We start from the raw sequence: 13,660 nt of genomic DNA on the forward strand, positions 1-13,660 counted from the left end.
TGACTGTGTACCAACTACAATAAGCCTTTAAGGACGCCGATCCATACAAATTCAATTTAGGTACCTTAAATGGAACCATTTTACGGTCCGATAGAGTGTTTCAGTGAACGGTCTTTTTGTCACAGAAAACGTTTACTTGGAGACTTAAAATGACTGTTTTTTGTTGAACGCTGGTTAACTTCGTGATCTATTGAAGACGTGATATATTTTTTGGTAGTAAAAGCAAACCTTATACTTCAACCTTTTTGTCAACGAGATTGTCAGACTGTAGTTTCCTTTATAAAATATATCAAAAATCCACTGAAACATGAACTATTGAAAATTAAAGTGAAAAATTAAATAAATAAGGACGCAGTTATGATACAAGTACGACTTAATTTACAGAAAACTGTAAATCACTACATAGTATAAAACAAAGTCGCTTTCCCGCTGTCTGTCCCTATGTATGCTTAAATCTTTAAAACTACGCAACGGATTTTGATGCGTTTTTTTTTTTAAAGATAGAGTGATTCAAGAGGAAGGTTTATATGTATAATACATGCATAATATAGTAGGGAAACGCTGATAATTTTAGAGGTTTCTAATGTGATGTCGTAAATAAACACATTTTTTTGCGCTTACATTGCAAACGCTGGCTGAACCCTACGAGGTAGATCAAAATAATGTACTAAAACATTGTACATCTTAAAAGGGTCTACAAAAAAGTCCCGGATGGTATGTCTATCCCTTAGGGACAACCCACAATAACCATTTTTATCCTTTACTTTTTATGAGAAATAAAGGCAATACAGCATTAATTCTTATCCAATTAAGTACCTTAAATACATTTTGCATTTAATATAGATCAATATGACCCTTTACAGCATGTAATTTAAATGAATATTTTCGAAGATATTACAGATTTAAAATGCAGGGACATAGCGGTTGCGTCGGTACCGGCCGGGAGGCCGGTTTGTATTGTCTAATGACAAAAAACTGTGAATGTTGTATATAAAGATATTCTGTTGTATATTTAGTATGTTCAGGGGGTATCTTTTGAAGATTTCCCCTTTTCGATAATAATCTAAACAAAACAAAAATATATTTAGTATCAGCATTGCACCCGTGCGAAGCTGGGGCGGGTCACTAGTGTACCTATGACGTTTAGGTCAGGTTAGGATTGTGGGAGACCTTAAAACCTAATTTTATTTAGCGTAGCGTCGATTCAGAGTACTTCTATCTACACATACAGGCATTTGTACAAATAAACTATGAAGCCAAATAAGTTAATTCACTTTAAAAAATTACGAGGGATCGACCGTTTTATTGTGCTCCCATTAATAAGTCTTTTATTCAATAATGAGACCTAATGATGCGTTTTAAATAGATGACATTTAAAAGATTAGGTTGATTCGACTCTTCTTCGATGATGGGTCCCGGTAATAAAAAACAATAGAGATGTTAGGCGGGGTGTGGCCTCATTGTAATGGTCCATTAAAAATATTAAATTGCGATATCGAGTTACTCAGAAGAATGTGACTAAGCGTTATTCAATTAAAGGCTTTTTATAACTCAATTGGTTTCGATAAGGTATCCACAGATCAAAATTAAAGATTTGAAATGTAACATGAGAATGTGTAAGGGAATGCTTAACATTGTAGTTGGAGTTTTTCTTGTGTCTTTAGCAATGAGTGACCTACTGCTTATGCTAAATTACTTTAATAATCAACTTGAATTGAAGCTTTGAGACCCTCGTTGATATTGGTCTGCACGAATATTGATCATCATACTTTCATCTCTAAAATGTCAAATCACGTAATCTTACTTGGTACGGCCACCAGAAGGCGCATCATTTTTGTCACTTCCTTAAGGTCGTCAGTCCAAATAATGGAGAGGACATGGAAAGCCTAATGTCAGCCAAACAGAAGGCTCTAATTGTCAGATAAATTCTATCATCTTGAACTCAGAAGGTCGCCAGTCCTAAGACTGGATGTACACGCTTTCTATCCTGAGCTAATCTTCGCATTTTTCTAAGTTTATTTTCATAATATTCTTGCATAAGCAGTAGAGAACACCTAGGATTAGGACACATCCAAAGAAAAACTAAGTCACAATGACAGATGGTTCTCTCACTGTTTTCGTAAGGAAGGAAAAGGTGTAATTATGAAAACACATAATTTTAATAAAAAGTAACTTGCTAAAATAAATCCAACTGGGTTTTATTACCATCTATTTTGTAGCAAAATTGGAATTAAGAATTGCTTTTTATTAGATACACTAACTTGGCGTAACAAATTTACGAGGGTGGATTGATAAGTTTCCGGCCTGACCAAGAAAAACAAGGTTTTTAAAAATTTTTTTTTTTTATTTCTCAACATAATCTCCTCCAAGGCTGATACATTTCTCATAGCGGTGTTCCAGTCTATTAATGCCATCTCTATAGACTGATTCGTCAAGCTCCTCAAAATAACCATTTACAGCTTCGATTACTTCTTCATTGTCCGCAAATCTCTTACCGCCAAGCCATTTTTTGAGATTAGGGAACAGAAAATAGTCACTCGGGGCTAGGTCTGGAGAGTAAGGAGGGTGCGGCATCAATTCAAACTTTAGATCGTTGATTTTAGCCGTCGCAACGATTGACGTGTGCGCTGGTGCGTTATCGTGATGAAACAAGATTTTTTTCTTCGCCAGATGAGGTCGTTTAATTTTCACCTCGTGGCTCAAACGTTGCAATAAGTCTGCGTAGTATTGACCAGTGATAGTATTACCCTTTGCAAGGTAATCAATGTATATAATACCTCTTGCATCCCAAAAAACAGTAGCCATAACCTTGTTCGCCGAAAAAATTGTTTTTGCCTTCTTTGGAGTTGGTTCCCCTGGTCCAATCCACTGTTTAGACTGTTCTTTGGTTTCAGGAGTGTAGTGGTGGACCCACGTTTCGTCAACGGTTACGAATCGACGCAAAAATTCGCTTGGATTACGCTTATACAATGACAAATTTGCGGTAGAAATGTTTTTTCGAATCAATTTTTGGTCGACTGTTAGCAAACGCGGCACCCATCTTGCACAGAGCTTTTCCATATGCAAATGTTGGTGCAAAATATGTTGCACACGTTCATATGACATCTTACAGGTCTCAGCTATCTCACGCACTTTCAATCTGCGGTCTCCCAGCACTATTTGATGAATTTTTTCGATCATATCTGGAGTTGTGACCTCAACGGGGCGTCCTGAGCGAGGCCCATCAGAGGTGCTCACACGACCCTTTTTAAACTCGGAAACCCACTGCTTAACGGTTGAATATGACGGGGAGGATGTCCCCAGTGTTGAGTCCATCTCTTTTTTAATTTCCTTCGGCGTTAACCCCTTCAAATAAAAGTATTTGATGACAGCACGATTTTCCTGCTTTTCCATTTTTACGAAAACCACAGAGGCGTCTTGTTCAGCGTGCTGTCAAACCTACACTAGCAAGGAGATCGGGCTGAAACTATAGCTACAAGCTATCCAAGGATGGTACTATAGAATGTCACCTCAAGGTAGGCCTAGTGGCGTCATCTCTTGGTTAGGCCGGAAACTTATCAATCCACCCTCGTATTTCGGTTTTTCGACATAGAAAGCTATGAATACCACAACTCATTGTAACAAAAACCAATTGCAATAGGCACTCAATCAATTTAGGAAATAATAAACTTTCACAATCCTTTACGCATAATTTTCGTTTTACAGTACCCAATTGGTCATGTCCTCGCCATTGAAACGTAACGTTTTATTATTTTCTGAATAAAAATTACAATAAAGTAAACAGTTCTAACACTAGCAAAATCATCATCATCCTGTTTCCTATAACGATACCACAAAACGAAGCGAAATCGGCAAGGAGAGATGGTTATGGCATTCATGGTGTTCCATCTCAAAAATTCAAAAATATCTACACCAACTCAAGGTTATGACCCTTGAAATTCTAAATTATCCTTTTTAATTTGTTGTCTATTCACAGGAGGGCAAATTTTAATTACTTTTTTACATACAACAAAAACTTTTTTATATCCAATGACATCAACTGTACCTGTTCATGATTTGATACCTTGAATTTAATACTGTATTCTTTTATTTCGTATTTAAATTGGTTTATCTGCATTCTCGAGATACCAATTTACAAAACTGGGTAACACAAAACCCTTGCGGTACTCCAAAGCGGCGATATTAAATAAGTGGTATTCGTTCTGTTATTATCTACAGCTGTGTATGAAGTATGTTCAGGGGGTATCTTTTGAAGATTTCCCCTTTTCGATAATAATCTAAACAAAACAAAAATATATTTAGTATCAGCATTGCACCCGTGCGAAGCTGGGGCGGGTCANTTTTTTACATACAACAAAAACTTTTTTATATCCAATGACATCAACTGTACCTGTTCATGATTTGATACCTTGAATTTAATACTGTATTCTTTTATTTCGTATTTAAATTGGTTTATCTGCATTCTCGAGATACCAATTTACAAAACTGGGTAACACAAAACCCTTGCGGTACTCCAAAGCGGCGATATTAAATAAGTGGTATTCGTTCTGTTATTATCTACAGCTCTGCAAAAGCAGCATATGGCACCTAGCGAACAGCCAGTTACGTTCAAATTTAATAACGAAAATGCCGCGAGGAAACCCATTCTCCAGCTTTAAGGTCTGGCAGATCGTGAAATTTCAATCAAGTTGAACATCATCCTTACACTAGAACGCCTACTTAGATTATTGCTATATAATAACGTTTCATATAGATAGCACTCCATCTCGGAAAAATTTGTACCGTAACTTTTTAAAACAGCTCTTCTAAAATTTATTTTCATTCAACACTTCGACAAAGGACTTTAAAAATGAATTAGACAAAATGGAATTGAGAATATCAATCTATCTAATTCGCAAGCAAAACAATTAGTACTAAACAAACAAAGGGTAAGGGGTAGAGCCGCTGTTACAGTTTTCTTCTACTCTTCTACTCTGTCGTAACATACCCATGGTTTAATTTATCCACTCGCCGTTAGATGGTTATAGGTTCTTATCTTGTTTTTTGTTATTTATAGCAAATCGTCGTATCGAAACATTAAATTTGAATATTACGTAAACGGTTTTTATACTTTCAGTCCTCAATTAAATTTTGTAGCATGAATAACTTCCAAAATTAACTTTCAATTCTCATAAAATTACGGGTTGTTTCTTATGGGATACCTACCACGAAAGCGTTGAAACTGAAAATTGACTAATCACGCATTTGACTTGATTCGATCATATTTCTTTCCCGACAACAATTTCATTTATACAGCTAAAACCAAAAGGCGGAATTCCTTATTCCAAGCACACAGACGTGAAAAAGATTGTTCTTCAAGAAAGAAAAGACACCGAAGCATGAAAAGTCCTGTTTCTAGTTCACCCACGACAAACTTAATTTAAAGAAATTGCCATTAAACCATGACGACCGCGTGTATTCGAGTGTGAAAACGGCCGTGTTCCTGTGTTGTTGTTTTTGTACCTACACATCATAGTACGTAAGTCAGAATCTGTCGGTCGGCATGATCATCATCATCATCAACATCATGGTCCCTGACACACGGGGCAAGGAAGCAGCAAACGAAGCAAAAAACACGATACCAAATGCGATTGTTATGCTTTAAATAAGTACATTAATTGCTCACTTTTATTCAAATTAACTCTCCTTAGTAAAAACAGAAAATAGTGAATCTTATCGAACATAAAAGGAAAACAGTTTTATGCTTCATTAAGTAACACGTGAATATTCAATGTAATCCTGCGGAAACTGCTCATTCCTTTCGTCTGGAGATTCGCTGGTATGGGTTTTGAGACTGGTAGAACTGTTTTTTCTTTACGACAACCCTGAACCCATCCCTGATTCTGACTCCATTCCTTCAAAACAGGCGGAGATTCAAACATACGGGCTTTGAGACTGATGGTCCTGTTTTTTTTTTTCAACGATAACCCTGAACGCGTCTCTGATTCTGACTCCATTCCTTGAAAACACAGTCAGATAACCCAGAATGTAAAAAATGTGTTTGAAGCACAGTTCTGTATAGGTAGAAAATGATAACGATGAACGAAAGGTAAAGCAAAATTTATACAAACGTTTCAGATGATACAAATACCGTAGATACAAAAGGTTAGCAACGAGGAGATATTGGAAAAATTAGGAGAATAGGGAACGCTGTGGAAGTCAACACGGCAAAATAATGGAAGAGGACGGTACGACATGTTCTGAGACATGATGTAGAAGATAGAGTCATTTTAGAAGCACACAAAGGTGTACATTGGATTACTGGTTAAAGATTTAAAATGTTCTTGTTAATGATAAATGCAAAAGTGGATTCACCATAGCATGAAGTAGATGAATATACAACTAATTTTTGAAATGACGCCCCTGTTATGAATATCAATGAAAACTGCACCAAATACCCCAAGTGGTTCTCAACTATGATTAAGGTCACATGAAGACACCTCTCCTTCCTATCTTAGTAGTAGAATTTTAATTGAAATGATGAGAGAACACGATAAATGTCAGTTTTAACTAAATATCAACGTTACATTGCAAGTAGAAAATTCTAAATAACACAACCTTGAATTTTCACGACAGAATAAAGATCACGCGAAACATTCGAAATATCAAATAGAAGTTAAGGTCGCTTTTAGGACCTCTTCGCAATCTGATTTTTATGAATTCCACAGTGACGTATAATTACAAAAGAATTCATTTGCTAATAATAAATAATGATTGTTAATTGTTCTTTACTGTATGTGACGATACTGCCAAACCTTTTTTTAAATAATTTATTCAAAAACGATTTGCAATGCAAAACTAAAATTGAAACGCGGTCGAGATTATGCTAATGATAAACAATCTGTGGATATTTAAACAAATAAAAATAACACGTAGGAACGTATCCCACGTGTCTTCTATGTATCTACAGCATAGAGACATTTAAAAACCGATGTTGCAATTGCCGAAATTATGCACAATCTGAAGGTCGTCTAAACAAATTGTAGCCAAACCTCAATATGTTGGATTTTTCTTTACCGGTCCACAATTTTTGTAGATAGGTACATATCGTTTTGTTTTGGGTAACACCAAAAAGTACACACTTAAAACTTCTAAAAACATTCCTTGTAAGTTTGATATTTTTATTGTCATGTTATTTTCCAAAAGTATTTGTTACAAAAGCTGCATTTAGAACAGGAATTAGCAGTAGTCGATCATTTTAGTATCCATGTGATAATTTCGTCCACAATTAAAGCTAAAATGCGCTAATTAATAATGTCACATTACCATTCTAACAACGCTAGCACTTTTGTTGGAGTAAACATCATCAAAAAGCAAAATATTTACGATTGTTAGGAGGTCAGCATGTAATTTCTACGATACAATTTAAACTAGAAAATACATTAAGAAAGCTAAATACAATTTAAAATCGAAGATGTGTCTCCAATCCAAAAACGTATATGCTGTTCGATGAAAATAACGTTTAAATCGCACCCAAAGACATTCTGAGAAAAATCAGACGAAAAATCCGGAATTATTTGTAGAATCACTTCAACATCCGTATGAGCTTTAGCGGTAATGTGTTGTGTAAACAAATTGTGCTCTGTAGCTTGTGAGAAAGACAAACAAAACAGTTGCACGAGGAGTTATTAAAGTCCAGACCGGTCTGGAAACACATGGCAATCCCATCTTACGATCAATCACCAGGTAACAGAAGCAATCATTAGAAAACGATGGTCTTTAAATCAGACAATGAAAAGTAGTACGTAATTTAGAAAGAAATGAGTCAAACTTTTAGAATTAATGTAACATAAGTGCACCATGGAAGTGAGTGACTTCCAATTGACAATTTAGTAAATAGATTTGCTTGTTCCAATTCCTACCTTAAGATTTTCTAAGACGAGTTGACATTCCTTAACAGGAACAGAATCGGAAATTTGTAGTACAAAGTCATCATAAGCACCATTGATAAGTTCCATCGCATTTGTGGAAGTTGTGAGAAAGATGATGAGGAAGATTTTCAGATTCATTTTGGGACCAATTCCAAAGGAAAAATAAAACGATTCACAAACGCAGAAAACGACCTAATAACTGTCTTACATTTATGTCTAATTGTTCATTTTATAATCACATAACAGTATAAAAAAACACAGAACTGTTCAATGTTATCACGAATACGTTATCGCTCTGCTTGTGTTAAAAACAATCGTTTTTTATTTTTTAGTTTACTGAAGACTGAAACAATGGCTAAACGGTTTATGGTCACTGCAACGGAAACAATAATAAATGCACTCACTGTTCCTCGACCACACAAGAATATACCTAATGTTAAGTAAATTAAATTCAGTCACAAAAGTTTAAAAAAACACCAACGGAAAGTAATCTTCATTCAGTCTATTGATTAAGCAGGCAGTGGTGGTAACCTAGGACAACTACGATAACAACAAACAATCGAGCGCGCTTGTTATTTCGGGGGTTCCACGGTTTAATAATCGCGCGCCGGAAGTGTTCTTGAGCTTTTGCGGGAGCGTCCACAACTAGCAACAACTGGAGAGCGACTGATGCCAGTGAAGAAGCGCGCGTCAAGAAGCGCAGCGTTAACAGTGAAGCTCACTCCCACTATTCAAGAACCTCAAGAATGCCGGATGGACGGACAAAGTCGTAACCACGAACGAAGAACGAAGGCTGAAGGAAGAGGTTCTGACGGTAAAGCACGGGAACCGACGGTACCACAAAAGAACGTAAACGTAACAGCGGTAGCAGCGCCTCGGGCAGCAAACTTTTACTCCCACCATACATGCACCTTCAAACGACCTGCAGTGCATATCGAGGAACGATTTTGGAGTTTCGGGGTTGCATAAGGAGGGAGCTTTTAGGAGGTTTTACACTTCATGGACGATATTAGGCGAATGCTGAATTTTGAAGAGCTATTGATGTATGAGGAATGACAATTAAAAGAAAATCAATTTAAATCCACCAAGATAAACTCTTCAACATATGATTTTGTCAAGAGTGTTTTCTTATTTTCCAGAGATTATGCTAGATTTAGGTTTATAATAAATATAAATGCTACTAATTGTCATTGGTAGTAGAAGCTTTTAAACAGCACGAAAAGCTTTTAAAAAAGTTTGTCCAGCATCGATCCTGAAGTGATGCAGAATCTCCATCTCAGGAATAAATGAATGATTTATTATGATTGATGGAATCTACGTTTTCTTGATGGAAATTCATAATCACTTAATAAATAAACTCAAATTAATTACTTCTGAAGAAATCTCAATGAGGCGAAACAATTGTAAAGTTTTTATTAATATATTTGTGGAAATTAATTTGAGTTTATTTATTAGGTATTGAGATATAGCAGTATTAGCATCTAGCAAGGAGGACCTAGAGATAGCTTTAAATAAAATGGAAGCGGTACTGACAGATCAGTACTGTATGAAAATAAATAAAAGTAGAACTAAAATACTCATATGCAAGGGAAGAAAAAGTAGGGAAAGAGCGAATATAGGAGACGAAAAATTAGAAGAAGTGATTGATTTTAGATACCTAGGAAGTCAGATAAGTGAGGATGGAAGGAGTGGTAGGGATATAAAGCAGAGGATAGCGCAGGGTCGTGTCGCCTTTAATAAAAAGAAGTCACTTCTATGCTTGCGAACGGTTAATTTAGAAATTCGAAAAAGGTTGTTAAAGGTGTATGTTTGGAGCACGGCGTTGTACGGGTGCGTAACATGGACAGTGGGAGCGGCGGAAAAGAAAAGGTTAGAAGCGTTCGAAATGTGGTGTTATAGGCGGATGATGAGGATATCGTGGGTAGAAAAGGTTAGAAATGAAGAGGTATTGGAAAGAATAGGAAAACAGAGGACTCTATGGAAGTCAATAAGAAATAGGCGAGATAGGTTGGTAGGACACCTTCTCAGGTATGAAGGTCTAGTCAGAGACATATTAGAGGCAGAAACAAGAGTTAGGAGAGGTAGGGGTAGACCTAGATTAGATTACTGTTCGCAAATAGTGAAGGAACTGGGTTGTTCTAGTTTTAGGGAAATGCGAAGTTTAGCTCAGGATAGGAAAGTGTGGAGGTACGTGTCCAACCAGTCTTAGGACTGATGACCTTATGATGATGATATTAGGTATTGACTTATTAGATGCTCCGTTTGATTTTGGATTGTCAAAGTTTGATTTTAGTTAATGAGATGTATGTGTAATGCAGAAGTGTTGATAGAACTGTTACCACAACCATCATGAGGATGGAATTGTGTTCATCATGGTCAAAAACCATCAGTCTGATTATATCCTGCGATTGACTTTCAAAATAGCTTTTGCCAGCTGTTTTTGGTTAATCATTCATAATCAACAAATCCTTTTCGAGATGACACCACATTTTACCTTTACTATAAACAAAGCGATTTGAGGAATTGGCATGTTGACTTTCTTATTATTAAATGTTTATGTTTCGAGATCTTGACAGTATACAAATTAATTAGGCGTTGAAAATTAAGTACGAAGTTGTTCAATATTAAAAAAAAAAACGGTTGCAAATTGATATTTTCAGAATATCTCAGCATTATTAATAAGCATTCCATCTGGTCGCAAGTTACTATCAGTAACACCAAAGACTGCTTGGACGCCCATCTCTACTTCTTTTCATATTTCTCACAAACTAGAGCACCAACAACAACAACAACAGAAACTTTATCTACCTACTTTTCCTACTAACTTATCTCGCCTATTCCTTATTGACCTCCTTAGCACTTTTTGTTGTCTTACACTTTGTAATACAGTAAAATAATGAAGAAAACAAACCTTTATTCCACCAGTTTATTTTTACCAGCTTTCTTTGTGCAATTCACTGAGATGCTGTTGTCTTTCGATGTAGGATCAGTTTATAGTAATCAACAAAAATATCAAGTTACTTAGCCAATTCGATAAGCTACAAGATAAGGAACAAAAGCACACCACTTCCTTTCTTCCTTTGTTCGTCCAGAAACGATATCAATACTTGCTAAACCCGTTCAATTAATAAGAGGCAAATCTAATGGTTTGTAGATACAGTAAACTATGTAAGCGTTACGAATATGCAAAGGAAACTGCAACAATTTAGTATTACTTTCAAGCAAAAAGGCAAGAAAATCTTCATTTTCAGTGCCTGGAATTCAGTTTTACTCCTTGCATCTTCGTTGTTTTGTTGAAATATTAATAGTAGTCAGCTACATATATGTCAAATTATCTCTGTAATACGAACAAGAACAATGTACATGGGTGTCTATTGTCTAATATTCATGGCGGCCTACTAACCGTGAAATCACACAAAAAACATCTTTTAAAGTATCGATTAATCATTAACCAAATACGTGTTTAGTTTTGGGTGCTAAAGTTTCACCAATGACAATGTTTAATGCATTATATGTACACAATAGTATCATTGTTTGCCCGCCGTTAGATAAGCAATTACGGTATTTATAATATATGCATAGCATTGCTTCTGGTGATTCAATTTTTTGTCAAGATCTAGATATTACCCTACACTTCACTTGATCTGATAATCGGAATTCAATAAATCTAAAATCGAATAAAATGTGGAACATGTTAAACATTTCTCTTTCACATTGTTCGATGGAATGTGATTCATTTAAATTATGCTGTAATATGTACTGTCGATGTACACAATTTTACAAAAATTTTATCCAACTAAAATAATTCTACTACCTGCTGAAGCTGTACCACAGTATACGAAACAATAAATTAACCCAGGAATTACCTAAGTACTTAATAACTGGCCTGCACTTGTGAGAAAGATACCTACCCATCATGAGTCAGTTTTCTTCGAAACTGAGTCCTTTCAGAAAGGAATAAATCAAACTTACAAATGACTGGCTACATTTTATGACTTCATGCGGCATTCCTTCCTTAACAAGTAATAAACCGCTACAATTTCGGACACGTTCAGGCAAAAGAATATTCTAAATATATAAAAGCTTTCATTATAGTGTCTACTTTTCTTCCTCCATCAAAAAAATAACGTAACAAGCCAAAAACCGCTATACATATCTTCTCATTCCTTTATCTGCACACAATACATATACGACACACACACACGCATCCACCAACCCACCCGTTACCACCCACCCACCTACCACCCTACACATACACACACACACACACACACACACACAAAATTATCATATCCACATCGGCTGAAGAAAACCTTCATTGACCACAGAACAGCCTGAGGTTAAGGAGTTTTAGTTGGTAGATCCAAGGATTCTTCTCAGGAATCCCACACTACCTACTACGAGGATCAATTGTTTGTATATGTTTCTTCACGTTTTCACTTTATGTATTTCGTTACTAATGATAATGCTTTTTTGACCTATCGCCTTCAGATTAAGTTACTGCTCCTGCCTCTAATCTTCTTGGTAGTCATGTAAAATAGTTTGCTTTCATGGTGAAAGATTGTACTGTTTTACTGAATTTTTAACTGGCAATTAAAGATTGTGGAAGACAAATCTTAATCCCCTCCTTCAGGAAGATACAAAATTAGATTATTCCATTTGACACTTGGTCGATTTTCGTGATTGATTAATTAAGAAGATATCGAAACTACGTATCCGGGATTCCGAAGCTTAGCTGAATTTGAAATGCCCTTTATCAAATTCCAGTAAATAATACCATCAAGTGTAGATGCATCGGTTGCATTTCTGGGCAAGGAGACGCGATCAGTGAACGTATTTTGAGGAATGAATCGGGCCAAACGAACGCGTCAGCATCAAAGCAGCAAAAGCGGTCGATTCCGTTACCGTGGCTTTTCAATTTGATTAAAATAATTGGACGATCACGTGATGACTACAGCTATTTACTTGGATTCAATCCAAATCCCGACTCAAACTCCCTGATAGAAGGCGAACAACACAGCCGCAAACCACCTCTCACAATGTTCTATACGTACATAAGTGTATATATAGACAAATGTTATTGTTACTTCCGTATTTCGAATCTTCTTACCATGATTTAACATCACACCTACATATAGGATACAATAATAACCCTTTATTATTTAAAAATTTGTGTAATAAGACTGAAGAAATAGTATCTGTCTTTACAACCCATAGACATCACCATAGGGTCGTCAGTCTTAAGACTGATTGGACACGTACCTCAACTCTTTCCTATCCTGATCTATATTTGCATTTCCCTTAACTATTTGTGAGCAATAGGTCTACCTCTACCCCTCTTAACTTCTAGATCTGCTTTCAATATGTGTTTCTAACTAGCCCTCCATATCTAGGGTGTCCTTTCAACCTATCTCTCCTATTTCTTATTGACCTACCCTTTCTAACACCTTCTCCTTTCTAGCCTCTCCATCCATGGTATCGTCATCATTCGCCTGCAACACCACATCTTGAACGCTAACCTAACTTTTCTTTTCCGCCACGCTCACCGTCCACATTTCGCCCTCGTACAGAGGCATTTTTGTTAAAGGTAACTGGACCCTGAGGTGTTTCCTCTGTTTTATATCTCTACTGCTCCTTCCATCCTGAATTATCTGACTTCCTGTAGATATCGAAAATCAATGACTTCCTATAATTTTTCATCTCCTTTATTTGTATTCACTCATTCCCTACTTGTTCCTTTCTGGCATACC

General features: G+C 36.1%; 1 protein-coding gene across 2 annotated transcripts in view; it reads right to left on the reverse strand.

Annotated features, from left to right (window-relative positions):
- Positions 1 to 13,660, reverse strand: part of LOC108735960 (calcium-activated chloride channel regulator 4) — a 177,922-nt gene that overhangs the window by 45,725 nt on the left and 118,537 nt on the right. Inside the window, exon 1 of one of the 2 annotated variants that reach the window (XM_018468213.1) lies at positions 7,902 to 8,584. The exons of the other annotated variant lie outside the window; for it this stretch is intronic. Coding sequence (XP_018323715.1) covers positions 7,902 to 8,048 — 147 coding nt within the window. The 5' untranslated portion in view covers positions 8,049 to 8,584. Of the gene's footprint in view, positions 1 to 7,901; positions 8,585 to 13,660 lie in introns of those variants that run through there. 2 annotated transcript variants of the gene reach the window in all.

This window comes from Agrilus planipennis, unplaced genomic scaffold (genome assembly GCF_000699045.2).
Source record: "Agrilus planipennis isolate EAB-ADULT unplaced genomic scaffold, Apla_2.0 scaffold5, whole genome shotgun sequence".
Taxonomy (NCBI): domain Eukaryota; kingdom Metazoa; phylum Arthropoda; class Insecta; order Coleoptera; family Buprestidae; genus Agrilus; species Agrilus planipennis.